The sequence below is a fragment of the Anser cygnoides genome, chromosome 13 (assembly GCF_040182565.1).
Source record: "Anser cygnoides isolate HZ-2024a breed goose chromosome 13, Taihu_goose_T2T_genome, whole genome shotgun sequence".
NCBI classification, from domain to species: domain Eukaryota; kingdom Metazoa; phylum Chordata; class Aves; order Anseriformes; family Anatidae; genus Anser; species Anser cygnoides.
This window is the reverse complement of record NC_089885.1, coordinates 21,864,768-21,885,469: the sequence shown is the minus strand read 5'-3', so window position 1 is coordinate 21,885,469 and position 20,702 is coordinate 21,864,768. Positions and strand designations below refer to the sequence as shown.

General features: G+C 37.7%; 1 protein-coding gene across 8 annotated transcripts in view; it reads left to right on the top strand.

Moving 5' to 3' along the window:
- The window catches only part of ZC3H12B (zinc finger CCCH-type containing 12B), a 32,845-nt gene extending 13,328 nt beyond the window's left edge, over window positions 1-19,517 (top strand). For 5 of the 8 annotated variants that reach the window (XM_048074967.2, XM_048074962.2, XM_048074975.2 and 2 more), the window contains 5 exons: window positions 6,292-7,067; window positions 11,576-11,715; window positions 12,469-12,703; window positions 12,794-12,900; window positions 13,422-15,347. In XM_048074967.2, coding sequence (XP_047930924.1) covers window positions 6,457-7,067; window positions 11,576-11,715; window positions 12,469-12,703; window positions 12,794-12,900; window positions 13,422-14,842 — 2,514 coding nt within the window. In that variant the 5' untranslated portion in view covers window positions 6,292-6,456 and the 3' untranslated portion in view covers window positions 14,843-15,347. Of the gene's footprint in view, window positions 1-6,291; window positions 7,068-11,575; window positions 11,716-12,468; window positions 12,704-12,793; window positions 12,901-13,421 lie in introns of all 8 variants that reach the window. The other 3 variants (XM_067005038.1, XM_067005037.1, XM_048074952.2) reach the window with 3 other exon arrangements.
- The last annotated feature ends 1,185 nt before the right edge of the window (window positions 19,518-20,702 follow it).

Here is a 20,702-nt window from a genome sequence, read left to right as displayed (position 1 = left end):
GAAAAATGGTATACGCATCTATGAGCGAGTATCGCCATCCTTGGAGCAAGTTCTTGGGCAACTTCATCTAGCAGAAGAATTGGGATAAGATAACATCCAGAGGTCTCTTCCAACCTCAACCATTTTTTTGTGTGATTTTGTGGGTCTGTACCAGAAATGAGTGGGACTGCAGCCTAATTTAGGATGTTGGCGATTCAGGGCCAACTCTTGGATAAACCCAGCTACTGAAGGGATCCGCACTGTATGTTTGTATGCATTTCCCTTTAATGAACCTTAATTGGCATCAGACGGGGAGGGCAACAAGATGTGAAGCCCTTGGTGCTGTTTGTGAGAGTGCTGCGTGTTCCTGCCTGTGCAGATCTGCGCCCTGCTCTCTTCGCCTACTGGGATTACATGATCAGCCTTGCTATTGGTTGTAGCTGGGGCTGTGGAGCTGCTCAGTGTTTTCTGAACAGAAACCATGGTTACTTGGTACAGTATATAGTGTGTATTTGACAAGTGATATTTAGGAGCCTGTAAGCAGCATGAGAAGCAAGAAACAACATTAGCAACTATAAAAATGCCTTAAAATTATTAAGTTAGGCTTCAATGGCAATAAATGCAAACATGGTGAAACAAGGATCTCAGTTGAAGAGGTAGTGAGGGGGAGGCAAGACAAGCTAATTATGAAAATATCCAAAACAAATTGTAAGAGCAGTAAAAAAAAAGTGGAGGACTTAGACTTGACTTAATGTCAAGATAAAATGTTAATCTTCTGTTTGCTTAACAGCATTTCACCTTTCCTGTGAGAAGGTATAAACAGCGGTGGCCACAACTCTTCTCTGGGTTCTTGGACTTGAGGTAGTGGGATTGAAAATGTTACCACTTTATTTATTTATTAGGACACAAGGCAACAGCTTCAATTTGCACTACAGGAGGATTAGTTTAGATGTCAGGTAGAATTTCTGCACGGGAAGGGTGGCTGGGCATTGGAACAGCCTGCCCAGGGAAGTGGTGGAGTTGCCATCCCTGGAGGTATTTAAGAGACACGTGGATGTGGCGGCTAGCTACAAGGCTTAGCGGTGGACTTGTAGTGTTAGGTGATGGGTGGACCTGATGCTCTTAGGAGTACTTTCCAACCTCAGTGATCCTATGATTCTATTTCCTCTCAGCATCAAGCTTCTTTTAAAGCAGTTTTTTAAGTTCCTACTTACTGTTTTTAATCAGAAATTTCTTTAGTTTGGCTGTTGCAAAGGAAGCAGTTGTACAGTGGACATAAGTGGTGAATTCAAGACACCCTGCGCTTAAGTGTTTTGAAGGTACTGAGAAAAGAGAAAATCATTTCCCTGATGGGCCAACATAATAGATGACTCCTGTATTTAAAGGAGAAGCATGTGGTCCAATAAGAAGGGATAATATACTCAATGCTTGCCATGCTGTAGGTGGAGAGGTAATGATGGTGAATAGAGGTACTTAACTGGATGTCAGAACTAAACTGGGACCAAATATGGTTTCAGACATATGGTGGTACAGTGCTGAGACCTCAGTTTTCCAAGAATAGGGCATCCGAGGCTTTTCAGAATAGTGGTACTGATTAAACCTCGATCATTGACATTGACAATGACAGTGACTGATGTGCTTGTTGGATCAAAATACTAATTTACTGCAAAGCCAACATCATCTGCAGAGATACTGTCTGTACTGAAGTGATCCTGGGCTCCAGAATAAGATGACAGATTTATTTAAAAAACAAAAACAACAACCAACCAAACAAAAAACTTCTGCAACTTGAGGACAAGTAATCGTCACTTTGTGTGCCTTGTCTCAGCTTGAGAATGGGCTTGTTTGGGGAGGGTGGTCTGGATCATAGTTAGTGAAAACACAGTAAATCTATACCAATAACCGTGGGCTATAGAGAGTTCCAGGGGCCATGACAGGGTGTACGTTAGACTGTTCAGGACTGCGAAGAAATGAGGGAGACACCATGGTGCCTTCTGTGTAGCTGAGTGATGGTTTACACGCCTGACTTCTAATCTGGATGGTGTGAGGAAGAAGGCTGTGCTAAAGTAGTGGTAGTTAATGCTGATGCTGCTTTCTCTTTGTTCAGTTCCTCTTGCTGCTACGTTTGCTGGCTTGGGAGCAACACAATGCTTCTTCCTTCCCAGGTGCCCTCTCCCGGTGGTCAGTGGGAAAGTGTGAGGGCTTGGTCCTGTGCAGTAACTCGTTTATTTATTTATTTTTAGTTTTGGTACCCCTGACCTGACGATGAGGTGCCTCATTGTGTGAGAATCTTGATGTAATGTATTTGGGAACAAATTCTACCACGTGCAAGTCTGTGGATGCAGGGAAACAGTTAAGTTGCACAGACAAAGTGACTGGATAAGGGTAGAGAGACTGCTGTACCAGCTGACTGGTTTCGTAGGAGCTCTCTGTACAAAAGTGCATAGGTTCGTAAACATGGGCTCTGGAGACGGCTTCCCTCATTTTCTGGTAACATGGCAGTTGATGCTAGAACAGGTTATCTAAACTATTTGACAAAAATTGCATGTTGAGAAAACAGCTTTGCCTGCTGGTTGTTTAAAGAAAACGAGAAAACCTTTTTGCTTTTCCTGAGGCTACGATGCCTACATACTTTTTTTTTTCCTGCGTGTTTATATTTTAAATCATTTTTGAATTCAGGATTACTTAGGTCTAACTATGATCTAACTGTTGACTTCTTGTTAAAATAGGAGCTTACTTTTAGGGAAGTAAAAATAAAATTTTTGATAAGGTGCTTATATGGTGTTAAATAACAGAAAATTAAAGATATGTATATCTAAGTGGGACAATGCAACAAAATGGTGATATGTGCAGATAAGAGATACTGTTTTCCAGCTAAGAAAGAGGAAAAAAAAAAAGCAAATCATTTACAGTTGCCTTAAAAAAAAAAAGTTGAAAAATCTAAATGCGGAATAAATAGTGATAAGCGATAGTGACAGTCCTAAGCAGATTATTTTTTGACTGTAAAAAAATCACTCTCTCTTTTTAAGTGGATTCAGTTGATTTCACTTCCAGTTGGGTGGGAACATTTCGCTTGCAGCTTAAAGAGTTATCTAACCAATTGTAAGAAAACGTAAATTTGGTCCTGTAAAAATTAGTTTAAGTGGATTATTGTATGTGTATGTGCATCACAAAAAGGGCATGAATGAGTGAGAGTCATTACATTTGTCACTGTTTGGAGTAATTTTGAGACTGATAATGGTCATCAGTCAAGCTAGCCACCTTTGCCACCTATTTTCGTTGGTTACCTAAGAACCACCCAGTTATAGCTGAAAGTCTTACTGTTCATGTTCATCCAAGGAAATCTTCGTTCTGACTGATCTCTGCATGATATGAGAACTAGGACTATATTTTTAGAAGATGCTATTTTTTTTTCTTCTTAACCTTTATTTTCATTTCACGGTTGATGGTTGGAGTAATTCCCTCTTAACCACTTTACAAGGTCACAAGTGAATTGAATAGAATATGAAAGACTTTTTCCTCAAAGCAAACAAAGCACACAATCATAAAATTTTAATCTAAGATACTTGCCTATAATTGCTCATTAGTAAACACAGATTTTCTTTAATACCTCCTACCTTTCATGTCTAAAATCACAACTAGAATGTCTGTAGGTAGATAAGTGTTTTGAGACTTTAGGTGGTGTCACTGGAAATGTTGGTTGAAGCTCATTGTATTCTGGGTAAGTATCTCCCATCTCTACCAGCGCGTAAATTTACCACAACTAAGTGAAATGTATAACTGAAGGGCGTAAATTAGAGTGCAGTCTTGTAGATTTTTACTGTTTGGCCTGTTTACGGTAATTAAAAATTACCGCGTAAACATTCCATAGACAAATACTCTTTGTTTCACCTTGAAACAATTTAAAGCCAATAAGGATCTGTCTTGGAAATGCTTTGACATTTTAGTGGGTTTAATCATCAATTGTATCACTCTTCTAAAATTGTTTTTCTCTGAAATTTTCTCATAAGCAACAGAAAAACACCATTTAGTGTAGAGAAATAGCCAAAGAGGAAAGCCTTTTGAGACAAGTGGTATATTAGGGGGCTATGACTTTCAGCATCTTATTACCTAAAAGTGAAAGGATATGAAACTAAGGATGAATAATCTTTGACTTATGTGCACACTGCTGGTTCTTTCATTTTCTCTGTGTCTTATAATGCTTTGTAAACTGTCCTCGTTTTTCAGCAAAAAGTAGAAACCATTTTTTCATTTAAAAATACCTTGTGTGCAAGTTTTTTTTTTATATAGATATATATCTATCTCAGCAAATTAAAATATTAACGCATGTCAGTATTTCCGTTATTAGTCTCTTGATTTAAATGTCTAATGATTTTTGCTCTGTGGAACAATTTAAGATTCTGTTTTTAGGAAGAAAATCAAATAAATAATAAAATGAATAGTGTCAGAGGTTTTATTTTAGCCATGCTAGATGCACCTTTTCCCTTCCAATGGAGACTCCAGTAGTTGTTTTCATACCCTAGGTTTAGCAATGCTGTACAGCACAGTAACTCATTTGACGTACATTAGCAGAGTATTTTTCCTGTTGCTTTCTGTTTTGGTAGACTGCAGTAACTAAGTAAGAGCCACTTTGGTCTCTTGGAAAGATAGGAATGAGATTTTAAAAAAGCTTTTGAATACAAGTGTATTTGGTAACGTCTTGTATGTAAATGATTCACATGCTTGTTTGAGTACTTTTTGGAGGAAAGCTTCGTTGTCTTTTAACGCTTGCCTGAATCCTGAAGGAGTGGAAGAGATGTGAGAGGAAATGAAAAAAGTGCATGACAGAGATGTAAATTTATTCTTAGTCACATCAGTGAGGGGCATTATTAGAGGAGGACATCTTTGGCTAATCTATGTTCCAGTGCCAAAGTCATGCTTATTTTGTGTCACAACCATTATCATAGCAATCCTGGGAAAGAGCTTTTAATGTGTCCACAGCTTACATTTACAGAATTCTTCAGAACACAAATGTAACAGGCAGGATTATATTTGAAAACTGAGGTCAGTACTATGGCTTCATTTGTGACTGGTGTTTAAATGCAGGATCGTGTTCCTCATGCTTCTTCAGACTACATAGTTGCTGACAGAAGTCTCTACTGTAGATGTAGCTTTAAAACAGTTATGCTCTTTTGAGACTTGGGTACCTTTTCATTTTCTCTTTCACTCTTTCATATTTTTGTCTGTAGCTACCTAAGGAGATTACTTTAACAGAAGCAAAATTTTTTAAAATGAGGAACTGGATTTAAAATAAATGGCTTCATCATGACCATTAAATCATTATTTTTCATTACTCATACTGAATTCTGTTTTCTCAGTCTGCTGTTTTACAAAGGGAAGTGGGGCTTGCAACTGTCTGAAAGAAGGCGTCTTGTTAATTACTTTCGTCAGCTTGTCAATTTTGCTGGTCGAAGCTGAAATCCCTTTTATGCCTTTAGTGCTAATTTACAAATTCCTTTTATTACTCCATGTTTCTCCATTAGTTTTCTCCAGTTACCTGTATTTATCTATAGGTCTGAGATGACCATTTTCTCTAAAACATGTTCTGCTATTCTTTTTAAAAAATATTTGTCAAAGTCTCCATGACGTCAGTTCAGCCCTTCATAAGTCACTTTGATCTTCTGCTTTGGCAGACCTCTCAACAGGATTCCTTGAACATTTTCTCTTCTGGTATAAGACAAGAATTATAAGCGTGTATCCTGACTTTCTGACAAACTGTAGTATCCATCCTTGATTTTGGAATTTTCAGTGTAGTAGGTACAGTAAACAAAAAACGCAAGATGATTGTTGCGTAGAACCTTTTTGCATGTTTGTATTTACCTTTGCATGTCTAGCAGCCAGTTTACACTAAACTTAAGAAAGTTTGGCTTGTCACCTCTGATTGTAAAACCTTACGGAAAGAGACTGAAGTGGCTTGTGGTAGAACTTACACGTACTGGAACTCCACACAGTGGGTGCTGAAGTGTACAGACTGTTTCTGCAGTAGAAGGCTGTAAAGACAGCTTTGTAGTGAAAGTCATGGGTCACCCTTTTCATTCTTTTTCTCTGTAAGTATTAATAAGATACTCCAGTAATTACAGCTGTAATTAATACTGCGGAAAGTAAATTTTTCATGTGTAAAGAGACAACAGAATTATATGCTTTATTATGATCAATGTTTATGTGGAAATCTGAATGACTAAGGACCTCTATTGACTTGTAAACGAAGTTATCATAGTAAACTATTTTGCAGAATTCGACAAAAGCTAATTTTTATCTTTTTATTTTTTAAAGGAACTTCATGTTGGCGTTGTTTATGCCAGAACATAGTAAGCAAGACATAGCTCCAGACTTGTGTAAACTTTTATCTAGCCAACACGGACGCAATCGAGTATGAATTCCAGGTTGCTCTGGAAATGAAAGAGAAGTTCTGAGCTCTCTGGCTGGAAGCTGAACGTGATGACGGCCTGGTCTATGGTAGGGAAGCTGAAAATGGAGAAGAGGCACTCCAGAGAAGACAGAAACGTGGAACAAGATGCTGGGGAATGCAGTGCTGAATCCGAGGAATGGACGAGTTCAGAAAGTGAACCTGAGCAACCATACTTCAGAAGAAGCTGTAGCAATATTCAGTGGAGAGAAAAGGAGGTTTCCACTAAACCACATCGGCCACTCTGTCGCTCCCCTTGTTTGGATCGCCCAAGTTTTTCACAGAGCAGTATCACACAAGACCTGAAGCTAGATGAATGCAAAACAAGTTTGGACAAGGAATACCAAGCTAAAATGGATTTTGCTTTAAAACTTGGGTATGCAGGAGATCAAATCCAGGCTGTACTGAATAAATTGGGAGCAGATGCGCTCATCAATGATGTTCTGGCCGAACTTGTGAGACTTGGCAACAAAAATGAATCAGAGGGACAGAACAGTGCCAGCAGTACCACTAGCACTCTGGTGCCAAGAGGCCCTTGTCCAAAGGAAATAGCAAGCCCTGAATTGTCACTTGAAGATGAAGTTGTGGATAACAGTGATAACTTGAGGCCAATCGTCATTGATGGAAGCAATGTGGCTATGAGGTGGGTCTACCTGTCACAACATTTGAAAAGAATAAATCACAAAAATATTTTTGAGCGGAATTGTTATTGATTGTAAAGTCATTTTAAGTTGTATTGTATATTTACACTGATAGCGAATCTTCCTTATGGAGTCTTTACTCCAGGCTTTTAAATATGATGTCACTCCTTTATATGCAATCCCTGTTCCCCCTACCCCCTCTTTAAACCAACTTCTCCCCTCAAATCTGTTGTTCTAGCAATTTAACTGTGCTGTGCTTTTGAGTTGATGGGTTTAATTCCTTTTTAAGTCCTTGAACGATGTTGAAAATTATTCCTCTTTATTACCCAGAGGTAACCGAATAGGAGAGGAAGACCCTGTTCTTTCAAAAATGACATGCAGTATATGCTGATGATATGCAGTGGACTTCAGGGAAGTTGAACTATTGCTGATCAAGCTTGCTCGGAATTCAGAGCAATTTAGCAGTGTCAGTACAGGGCTGTGCATGAGCTGAACATGCTGACTCACACAGCTATGGTGCTTGTAAATTCAGACACGTGTGCACACATGCACATGGCTGTTTGGGTAAACACTAGCTCAGGAGAGTTCTGTCCCATGCCACTTAGGAACATGTCTGTAGAACACAAGGTTAGCTAGACAATGCTTTTGCTTTTCATTGAGGAAAGTATGATTTTCTATAAGGGAGTTGTTTAAACTGTCTGGTGATCAGTGGTATTAAGACTTTTGAGGTTCTTTTTTATGAAGATGTCCTATAGTATCAGCTTTTTGCTCTAAAAGAATTTGTGTTAAGATTCGTTTTCTATGTATTAAGAAAATTCAAATTTTTATAGGTGTATTGAGTTTTAATGGTGTAGGAGTTTTAAACTGAAAGAGTGTAGATGAAATACAAGGCAGAAATTCTTTACTTGGAGGGTGCTGAAGCACTGGCACAGGCTGCCCAGAGAAGCTGTGGATGCCCCATCCCTGGAAGTGCTCAAGGCCAGGCTGGATGGGGCTTTGGGAAACCTGGTGTAGTGGGAGGTGTCCCTGCCCGTGATAGGGGGGTGGTACTGTATGATCTTTAAGGTCCCTTCCAGCCCAAGCTGCTCTGTGATTCTGTGTCTCTCATTACATATGCGTTTGTCTTCCTGAGCAACTGTGGCATGTATTGAGGCCCTGCTTCCTAAGAAGTGGCTGAACATCACTTGCTGATGCGAAGTAGAAAATATTTTTTTTTTCTTTGTTTTGCTTCTATGCGTCCTTTGCTTTTCTTTCATTAAACGTCTCCTATCAAACCTGCAAGGTTTTTATTTCCTCCATCTCATTTTCTCTGTCCTGCTAAGGAGGGGGAGTGAGAGAGCAGCTATGTGGTACTTAGCTGCCTATCAGTATTAAACTAGAACACCATCCAAAAGATGTCTCTGTAAAGCAACATCACCAATATTGGTTTTCTTAACTTTTTAAAATTTATTATTTATTATTATTTTTTTCCGATTTGTTTTATTTTCAGGCTCTGTACTGCTTGAATTACTTCTGAATGTTGTGTGACAGCAGCTGGAGAAAAGTGTGTGCGCATACTCTGATTGCATAGCTTAGAACTGATACTCTGTTTCTGAAACAAAATGCATATGCACCTGAAAATTTACAAGAATATTAAATTTTGTAAAATCTGAAATGTACAAAATCTAAAGAAAATTGTTTTAGTAACATTGTTGCTTTTGTACAAATTATTAATTTAAGTTGCAAGGATTTGGAAAATGCTGGTGAACCATAGGCCTTAGTTATACCATTGGTATTAGACACCTGTCTGCCTTTAGTCTATTTCAGTGTTGCTTTGTATGACATTTTGAGCTCAAGAAGAGCACACATCTTGCTACACTCTGGTAATCTGTGATTTTTTTCCAATAATAATAATGAGATTATTGAAGTAAAATTTGAATGATAATCTATAGAATAATACTAAAGACAATTTCAATAAGATGCAAATCTCTTAATTATGCAACATTGCTGTACAGGCTGAGAATACCTGAAAAAGGTAATATATTTCTTATGTTGAAAAATATTGCAGTCATTGGTGATGTAAATGGCAGCCTTGCCTTGGAGGTAAATTATATGTTTTATCTGAAAGGTGTCTAGAAAGAACCATTTCCATTTTCAGTATAGAAATTTGCTTGCCCAGTTTTGGGGATGCTACACAGAACTGACAGCTTAGAACAGGGTCGTACAGCAACTGGATGTCACTTCGTGTACAGCCAGTGCCAACTGCTTTAAGTAGTGGGAGGCATTCGTGGCATTGTATAGAGCCACAGAGCCTCCTTAATTACAGCCAACTGCTTGGACTACCCACATGCTGTGGGGCTGCTGTAGAGGAGTCGTCTCCTGTATTTTGCACTGCTAGCTAGGCCTCTGGTTATTTCTGGTGAGGGGTGTCATCACTGCACATGGCCCTTCCAGTGTTCTGGAAGCCTCCTGGACCAGGCCATGCAGCCACTTTTTAGGGGTGAGTATGCTCCTCAATACAGCATCACTGATGTGATCAAGTTAGCACCTTTTGCAATGAATGGAAAGATAGGAAGAAATTAAGTAATTTTCTTTACAAATTAATACGGAAGCCTCTGTGAAAATAATGAATGGTGCCAAACTGGGCAGCTTCTCTGCAATCATAGTGGATGAAAAACTGCAGCTGTGTTGGGGAAGAAAAATATTGAAAGAATACCTTTTGAGAAGTATAGCCAGGAGCATAGCATTGGCTTACTAGTCTATCCTTTTCAAATGCAAATTTGGAAGTAGTTGATTTTGCTAACCAAACTAAAGTATAACAAAAAAGATTGTGGGGTGTTGGTTTTTTTTTTTTTGGTAAAACTCAGTTTTTATATTTATTTTTTTTTTCCTCAAGTGTTTTTTATCCATCAATTTTATGATGTAGTGACAATATCTGCACTACACTTTTTGGGCAAAGAAAACAGGCTTGATTGTAAATATGAAATCCAGACATAATGCAATCTGTATGTCTTTCTTACCTGTGTAGAATAAGTAGAATCATAAAATATCCTGAGTTAGAAGGAACTCACAAGGACCATCGAATCCAAACCCTGGGTCCCCAAAAGGACCACCCAAAAATCAGACCATGTGTCTGAGAGTGTTGTCCAAGTGCTTTTTGAACTCTGTCAGGCTTGGTGCTGTGACCACTGCCCTGGGGAGCCCGTTCCAGTGCCCGACCACCCTTGCTGCAGAACCTGTTCCTAACATCCAGCCTGACCCTCCCCTGTTCCCGTCTCAGCTCCATGACGTTCCCTTGGGTCCTGTCGCTGTCCCCAGGGAGCAGAGCTCAGCGCCTTCCCCTCCGCTCCCCTCTCCCCTCATGAGGGAGCTGCAGGCCGCCATGAGGCCTCCCCTCAGCCTGCTCTGCTCTGGGCTGAACAAACCAAAGGACCTCCTCAACTGCTCCTCATGCGTCTTGCTCTCTAGAGCCTTCCCTACCTTTGTTGCCATCCTTTGGACAATCTCTATTAGTTTTGTGTCCTTTATATTGTGGTGCCCAAACCTGCACACGGTACTTGAGGTGACACTGCACCAGCACAGAGTAGGGCGGGACAATCGCTTCCTTCGACTGGCTAGCAGTGCTCTACTTGATGCACCCCAGGATGTGGTTGGCCCTCCTGGGGGGCCAAATACTAAGGATGTTATTCTTAATATATGTACTCATGTATTATTCAGGTGTTCGTGAACTATTTCCTGAGAGGATTTACAGTGAACTGAAGAATCAGGTTTTATGTTTAGCAAATCAAGACAGGAGCACCTGTAAGGTAGACTGAATGAGATTCGTACATAAAATTTTAACTAGATTCTATCAAACCTCTAAATATACTTTGCAGAATGAAGTGATGTAAAGCTACTTTAACCCCTCCCCTTTTCTCATTTACGTGCAGTTTCAGAGACTCCAGTTTGTTTCAGAAAACAAATTGTTTATTTTGGTGGGAAGAGAGGAAGGAGCTCCAACAACGTAAATATTTCTGTCTAAGAGAGAGAAATAAACCAATATATAAAGTAATGAAAAAAGCAGGATGTTTATTAAACTTTTGTAAACTTTTTTCTTTTTTTAATCTAGATGTTTAAAAGCAACTATATTACCCATGACAGCCAGCATCATTAGTTTATTTCTTTTTTATTATAACTATCTTTTTATGGTGCTACTTAAGGTAAGCTTAATTTGTTGGGGGAGGTAATAATTTTTCATCTGATCATCTAATAAAATGAAAAAGCAGAAATTTCACCAGCAGAAAAAGCAGTCAAATTTCACCATTTCTAATGCCTAAGTATCAGTGTTGTAATCTAATGATTAAATAGCTCTGGACAACTGTCGTTTCCAGCTATATAAGCTGGTTTAATAAAAAGATTTACTTGTCTTTACAAACTCTGCTTCCTTTATATCCCTAGACCACAGCAGCTTTGAAAGGAAAAGAACAACAAAACCCAAAGTCAAATGTAACTTTTGTCTTTGCTGTTTCTAAGACTTCTGCATTTTTTTCAGCCATGGAAATAAAGAAGGATTTTCCTGTCGGGGAATTCAACTAGCTGTTGATTGGTTTCTGGAAAAAGGACATAAAGATATCACTGTGTTTGTACCTGCATGGAGAAAAGAACAGTCTCGACCTGATGCACCAATTACAGGTAATGGATCAAGATTTTCTTTGACCCCTTGGTTTAAATAAATAAATGTGTTGTAGTAAAACAGAACTGCATCATCTTTCTAATGGGTACTACATACTGGGTTGTGGACAACACTCAACTGGGTTGAGCCCCACCAACTCAATTGTTTGTTTGAAAATATGACAATTTCACTGGTGAAGAACACATATTAGGTATTTGCATCTGCAAAAAATGGTAGGTATTTATGGATCATGTCAATGCTGTTGAGTGAAGTATTCCTAATTTTTCCACTAGCAAACATTGTTTAGTATACAGGAAATGATTCTTAGTTGCTGGGCTAGCATAAAAACAAGCTGTATAAGGCCAGGGACTAATTTAATAGTGTTATCTTGAACACTGAAGAAGCAGAATGTGCTTTGACCTACAGACAGTACTTATATTTTGCTCTAGGCTAACAAGAAAGTTATTTTAAGACAGTAACAACTGAGTTCTTGAGATGTACGTTTTCTCACCCTTTCTGAACATAGTTGTTTACAGAGGAGCAGAGCAGTTACGAAGCTTAAATGTTAAATATTTACCTATTGCTTTGAAAGCTCAGAAATAAAGTGGCATTCTCCTTTTTTTTTTAATGATAATGAGGACCATATTATGCACATAGTTACAAAATACCACTTCAGAAAAGAGGAAGAGAAATTTCATATTTCAAAAGCTGCATTTCTTTTTTTTAAAAAAAAGGACTTTTAAAGAAGCTTCTCGACTAAACTTATTTTACAGATCAAGAAATCTTACGTAAATTGGAGAAAGAAAAAATTCTTGTTTTCACCCCATCTCGAAGAGTTCAAGGAAGAAGAGTAGTTTGCTATGACGACCGATTCATAGTAAAACTTGCTTTTGACTCAGATGGCATCATTGTATCAAATGACAACTATAGGGATCTTCAAAACGAAAAACCAGAATGGAAGAAGTTCATAGAGGAGCGACTGCTAATGTATTCTTTTGTGAATGACAAGTATGTTTTTTTCTTCATAAGTTAGGCAGATTTGCCAATTCAGAATCCTCGTTAAAAGCTGAATTTCACATTTCACTTATTTTGCATTAGATTTATGCCTCCTGATGATCCTTTAGGACGCCATGGTCCAAGCCTTGAAAATTTCTTAAGGAAAAGGCCAGTTATTCCTGAACATAAAAAACAACCGTGTCCTTATGGTAAGTGCCTAAGTCAGATTGATATGCTGTATTTGAAGGTAGGTGAGGCAAGCAATTAATTAACATCATCTCGTTACTTTAAAAAAAAAAACAACTAATTTTTCTTGTTGCCATCCAAGCACTGTATTTATTTTTATACCCGTCATGCCAATATTAATAAAAACAATATAGCAGAAAGTTAAGGCTAACCAGATATACCTTGTGTATATCACAGCTTTTTGCTATTTTTTTTTCTGTTTTTTATTCAAGGAAGGAGATTCATAACCATACAGACTGTGTTAGAGAGAGATGATTTGTTTTGTATAGAATTGATTATGGTGTCAGTATTGAAATCATGAGCAGTAGGAAGAAAACTGATGTGGATATAGGTAATAACAGAGTTTGACTGCTTGTTTATATAATTATTCCTTACAGTTATAGTAAAGAAACATTACAATTAAGAAACAGTGAAAGAGAAAGATAAAAGATAGTAGTATCAATTAACCTTTGGTTTATTTATCTTGCAAATACTTTTCTTACAGGTAAAAAGTGCACCTATGGGCACAAATGTAAATATTACCACCCAGAACGGGCAAACCAGCCTCAAAGGTCAGTAGCGGATGAGCTTCGGATAAGTGCCAAATTATCTGCTGTGAAAACTATGAGTGAGGGAGCCTTGGCCAAATGTGGCACAGGGCCATCCAGCTCCAAAGGAGAGATCAGTTCTGAAGTGAAACGCATTGCCCCAAAACGCCAGTCAGATCCAAGCATTAGATCAGTAGCTGTGGAGCCTGAGGAAAAGTTAACAGTAGCCCGCAAGTCCGAGGCCAGCTCTGTCCCGTCTCTGGTTTCTGCATTAAGTGTACCAACGCTCCCTCCACCAAAAAGCCATGCAGCTGGTGCATTAAATACTCGTTCTGCAAGCAGTCCGGTGCCAGGTTCCTCACAGTTCACGCATCAGAAATCCTCACTGGAACACATGTCCAGTGTGCAGTATCCTCCTATACTAGTCACCAATAGCCATGGCACCTCAGTTAGTTATACTGACCAGTATCCCAAATACGAATCGTTAGGGGACCATGGCTATTATTCCTTACTCAGTGATTTCTCCAACTTGAGCGTAAGTAGTATGCATAACACAGATTATTACGGGGCTGATACGGACCAGGGGATGTATTCTAGAAACTCAAGCCCCTGTCCTGACAATTGCTTAAGCCATACAAGTAATGATTCGTATTCCTCTTACAATGACTTGTATCTGGGTGTAGCAGATGCCAGTCCAGAAGACAATGTGAAGATCCACAGACTGCCATCGCAAAATCGTCTTCAGCCTTTTTCCCATGGTTACCATGAAGCCTTAAATAGAGTTCAGAGTTACGGAACTGAAGAGCCTAAGCAATCCCTTCGCAAACAGTCAGTTTCCCACTTAGGCCTGCATGCCCAGCATCCAGTTGTTGGAGCACGGTCCAGTTGTCCAGGAGAATACCCTGTGCCTCAAAATATTCATCCATCAACTGCACAACCAAGCCGTGCCTTGGTCATGACAAGAATGGACAGTATTTCTGACTCACGGCTTTATGAAAGTAATCCTGCACGGCAGAGAAGACCACCTCTCTGTCGGGAACAGCATGCTAGTTGGGATCCGTTACCATGTGCATCAGACTCTTACACTTACCACTCGTATCCATTGAGTAACAACCTCATGCAGCCATGTTATGAACCTGTAATGGTAAGAAGCATGCCTGAGAAGATGGAGCAACTCTGGCGGAATCCATGGATTGGGGTATGTGGTGAGCCACGGGAACCACATATCATTCCAGAACATCAGTATCAAACATACAAGAACCTCTGCAATATCTTTCCACCAAGTATTGTCCTTTCTGTGATGGAAAAGAATCCCCACATGACAGATGCACAACAGCTGGCAGCTATGATTGTTGCCAAATTAAGAACAGGGCGTTAAATTACTATAGCCTCTTTTGGATAAATGAAACTATACAGCGCATAGGAACTGGAATTAAAATGAAGAAGGGAGTGGGCCAGTCTACTGTAAATATTTTGTAATAAGTTAGTATAAAGTCCTGTACACAGTAGCAATCATATATATATAGAGAGAGAGAGAGATAGATAGAGGCACTATATAAGAGTTGATTATATTGTAAATTTTAAGATTTTAAATATAGGGATTTTTTTAATAGTATTTTACAGGAAATGCATACCTTGCTGCATGGATAGCTCATTAAGAACTACAATGTCAAGTTCAGTGTCTCAAAGCTTTTAATACAAAATTATTGTTAGCAATTATATTGCATGTATTAGTGTACACTTTCAATTTGATTATAAATACCTAACTGGCCTTTCAAAGCATGCTCTATACAGTCCCAGATGACTTTTAGGGTTTCAGCTTTGCCATTTGACACTGCCTATTGGTACATCAAATAGCGAAAAAATAAACTTGACAAAAATTACTCAATTTGTAGAAGGATAAACTGGTTGAATCTCTTTCAGCTTTTGAATGTCAGTATTGTTGGTACTTAAATTTCAAAACTGTTCCCCAAGAGTTTATTGTCCAGTATGTCAGTTCAACCCAACAGAAGCCAAATACTTTATTAAATTAGGACCAAAACATTCAGGAGTATGAAGGCGTGAGCACCATTCAGTAAACTGAAAGATGTTTAACTGTAGCTTCCCTCTTCAGAATTGCCTGTCAACTGTGCAGTGAACAGCTGCTGTTCCAGATGATTAGAGAAGACAAAAGAAAATTGTCAGTTTTATGTAAATTGGATTACTCAGACTCAAGCAACGGGAACTGAATGTTAATGTGGAAGCTCATCAGTAACTAAGCCCTTCTGGAGGCAAGGATGGTATTTGGGTGAAACTAACATGCAAGATCTTGAGAAGGGAGTGTGAGAGGCTGTTTCTTGAAAAGAGATGCTACAGTTTGGGCTTGTAGCAAGGTTGGCCTCGTTTTGCTCTTCAGCTCCACGCAAAGGTGTGCATTTGCCTCATGATGGTTTCTAGAGTCCTGTTTCAACAGGTAAGATAATTTTGTGTGGCATTGTTTGCGCAACTGGTATTTTGCTCAGGGTGGGAACCTTTGTAGCTAAATGTCTCCAAAAGAGGCGTTTATTGTTTTTTAAGCTGCACTGACTGAACGCCCTTTTTTGAATCCATTGTATATTTCAACATTTTGAACCATTACTAACTCGATATGTCTCGAGCTAGGACTTGTTGACTTCTACTGTAGTTTTTTTCATGAAAGTTGAGAAGGCCTGGTTTTATGGCCTTTTGTTTCTTCATGAGAAGGTGTGACACTGCCTAAATGTTTCTTACTGTGAAACACACGGAACGTGAGGCTGCAGTCAGGGTTGTTTCTGGTGTTTTGATAATGGCTTGCATGCTGCTTTCTAGTTCTCTGTTTGTCTGAGGAACAAAACATTATTTCTTCCATTTGTGTTACTGTAATAATAGTTGGTTTGATTCACGATATCTTGCAGGCTATTTATCATGTGCAAAATGTGTTCCTGTCAGGTCAAAAAAAACAATCAAACCAACAGCAAAGAAAACAATTAACAGGTGCAATGACAATTAACATACAGATAATTGATAACCGTACCATTTCACACATGATAAATATTCTTCCATTGGAACAGGTAACATACATAATGACTATGTCATTATGTATTTAAATTGAATTAACTTGAAGGTGATTTTTGTATTTACAGTTGATGTTTAAAAATAAGTAAGTTTTAATTAGTTGGTTAATGGGAAAAATAAGACTTCGGACACTTATAATAGTTGGAGAAAACAGAAAATTCTTGACCAATATTCAAATATGTTTCTCTTAGGAACCAGCATTTTCCATTTTTAATTTGCAATTAATTCTTATTCTCTTCTCTTGCATGGTATAAGCAGCTGAGAGCAGTGCCTCAAATAACCAGAAATGACCTTTTGTTTGTTGATACAAATTGTATCTCTTTTTCTTGATTGTATAAAAACTGTTTAAAAAAAAAAAAACACACCAAAAAAAACCCACAACCCATAAACCTCTAGACTAACTTCAGTATTACATATTCACCACAATGTTTGTGACACTGTGTGTCACAGGGAAGTAGCCCATGAGTAATTATGAATCTTTTTTATTTAAAATGGGCACTTGTAGTTTATAGACAAACAAGGACAACTTTTCAGAACCAGTTTATTATGTGCACAGAAACTGTGTGTACACCTCAAAGCATTACATGGTTATCTTTAGTCTATTAAGCAGATACATTCTTGCACTAAACTTTATGTAAAAATCTTGCTGTTAGCTCATCTGCATGTGTTTAAAATGTAACAATATAATTGCTGTAGACACTGCTTTATTCTTAACAGATTCATTTATAAATTATTTAGGTTTAAAATGAAGTTTATTGTGCACTCATGTTTTCCATCTTGCATGGAATTAAATACTTGTATGTAGAAGAATGTTTGTTCCCTTTTTCTCCAATTATAAAGATAAGCTATCTTAAGAGGGTTTGGTAGGTGTTTTTGATGCTTTCAGATGTGGAAGCCTGAGCAGAAGTTACTGTATGAAATTGTGGGTGGTTTATGGAGAAACTCATTTTTGTAGGACTTGTCTAGTTATTTTAATTTTCACTAACTTTGGTCTTACTGATAAAAAGGAATTATCCTGAACAACAGGAATGCTATGCTACTGCAAACCCAGCATATCATTTCCCAAAGGCACTTCGAAGGCAAAATTGTCTTTTTCTAAGAAGGTATTTGCATCCATCCTGCATAGAGTTATAGACTGGGCAGCGTAGCCTTGTGGAAATAATTTGCAAATCTTGTGCTTGTTTAGTCCTCCTCAGAGGTAATGAAACTTTTATATGTGATGTAGTCTTTCCTAATCAACTAGTTTAAGTGATAATTTTGCCATCCACATCTGTTCTCAGATATGTTTACAAGCCAATTCATAACACTGACACATTAATTAACCTTCAGTGCATAAGCTTAGATTTCTTCTTACACGGAAGAGTTGATCTTATTAATACATGACCATAACTGTCTATATTGTAAATATAAGACTTTGTATAAATGCTCTTTTTGAGAGCATGGTATTTAAATGTTTTTAAAACTGTAAGAGAACAGTTCTAGAAACTGTGTTTTAATAAAATCCATAGAATTAACAAAATTCTAGGTGAGAAACTGGGAAAAAAAAAAAGTAGAAAGGTGAAATCCTGGCCTGTTGCAATCGGCAAGAGTTAAGCAGTAGACTTTAGCAGGGCCAGGGTGTACTTCAGGAGTTCTGAATTACTGATCTTTAATCTTTAGCTATATTACTTTCACATAATTTATCACTTAAGTTCACAATGTTAAATTCATGATTCAAAAACCAAATGCTTTATGAGATGTCAGCCTAAGTTATTTTATGTGTTTTTGTAAGAATTACATGTTAGTGATATATTCAGTTGTACATACAGTATATTTGACTAACATTAGTCCTGTTGTCGTCTTATTGAGCTACAGTAGTGGGCTTTATTCATCTGTAGAATTAAACATTATGGTTTAATTGTTGTAAAATTTTATAAATCTCTTTGGGTTGTTTTGGATGACCCAAATATAATGTAAGTCTCAATGACAAAATGAGTGAAAAATGGGTGTTAAACCAGTATGTGGTATTTCTAAAACACTGTAGTAAGTGTGCAATGCTCTAGCTGCAGCTGCATGTATTTCATTCACTAGCATGAGTCTGTTTATGTTCAGCTTTTTGTAAAAATGTTTTAAATTTTGAACACTTAAAAATAGTGGGCATATGGTTGCTTAGAACAAGCAGAAAAATTCTCCATAAAAAAGTAACAAAACACAAAAGCATCTATTTAGACAAGTCCTCCATACATAGTTTTAACGCCAATTTGCCTCAGACTCTGAATTACGGCATTTTGGAATTCTTAATGATAAAGCCAGAAAATGCAAACAATGAATCCATTGAAGTAAGTCTGTTTAAAAAAAATACTTGGTTGGTGGCATACATGTATACATGTGACTTATACCAAACTAGAATCGGGAACATTTCAGGGGATATATTTTGACTACAGTAATTTTAAAAAATTCCGTTCTAAAAAAAAAGAAGAAGGGACAGACATAATTTCTGTGACACTTTGCTCCACAGAAATACTACTATTTCTTGACTTGCCAAAGGTTTTACCCAAAACACTACTACTATTGGACTCATATTAGTCAGATTGTGAGACTTGAATAGTCAAATCTCATTATTATTACTACGGTAAGTGTTCAGCTTTAATACCCTTCTTATGTACCCCACAGCAGTCTGTTTGACAGAGCCCTATTAATTGTATTTCTTGCAATATTTCAACTAGAAAAATACAAGTGCACTGTTACTTAAATTACTTACTCTCGTGCCAGTGTTTGCTTAGTCTTTGAAGAGCCCTTATACAATATCTATGATTTTGGTCTTTGGTATTTATGTAAACATACTGAAATTATTGAGAGGAATCCAAAAGAAATATAGGCTGTTACCTGTAACTCCCTGCTCTGTGTAAAAGGTTTGCACAACTATTTAATATATATGAAATATGTTATACTTTATATATATATATAAACCTGCTTATTTAATAAAACTGAGAGCCACTGGTTTATTTGTTTCTAGCTTTTTATTTTCAACCCTTTTTAGGAGAGAGCCCTGAAGAACTGTTTTGCCCAAAACAACTGTCACAGTTTCTCTTTTTTTCAGATGATTTACAGGAAAAATACCCAGATTCTGAAATCATACATAATGCTTAGCTTTTCTGTCTACATTTAAATCTGTGTAGGAAAAGGACAAGAATAAGGGTCTCTGTTTTACTTTAAAAAGCAGAGGAGAGTCCTCTCCATAATACTTAGATTCCACTCTCTTGTCAATTTCTGTATTAAACAAATTTTCTTTGGCCATTTAAACACCTAATACTTTCCCTTACTGTGTGACAGGTGATACAATGTGCAACTGCTTTCACTCAAAAATGCTTTAAATTGTTTGGTGAAAAAATTAAAGGAAGTAGAAGGAAAATGATGTAAAATGATCTTTATCTGTATCTGGGTTTGCTTGAACATCTCACCATGTTTGTTCCCACAATGGCCAGCTAGCTGTAACCCTTTGTACCAGTGAAGTCAATTGGAGAGTGGCTGCCTTTAGGATTCACAAAACAAAATATTAAAGACTTGAAGAGCCAGGAATAAATTATCCTAATGTTTCCACTATTCCATCCAATTACTTACATTGAAAACAAATTCAAAAGGTGGCAAGGGACAAGAGGGATCACAAGCTGTGAATGTGGTAGTCCCAAGGCCCTAACTTCCTCCTTCAGCAATTCCTATTTCCCTGGTTTATCCTAGTAGTCTTCCATAGGAGCTGGAACTTTATCTCCAGTCCCTTCTGTAGCTTCCCTTTGGAGGTTTTTCGTTTGTTTGTTTGGTTGGTGTTAGGTTTTTTTGTTTGTTTTGTTTTTGTTTTTCACCAGACAATAAAAACCTGTCTGGAAAGATTAATTTACAGGGAGCAGGCAGTCTCAAGCAGTCCTGCCCAATGCAAAGGGAAAAATAAAGTACTTCAGGAATACATCAACACCGCCTTTCTTGTCCCCATTCAGAACACGTTTCTAGTAAAGAAAATAATCAGCAGGCTGAAAAAGAAATTTTACTTAGAACCTTTATCAAAGGGGGGAAAAAGTGACATATGGCACAGTATTTGCCAGCATCATACTTCCCTTTTCATACTGTTGTTTGCATTGACTTCAGAAGTACCAAATACACTAACTGTTAACTTACTTGCTTTTTATGTCATT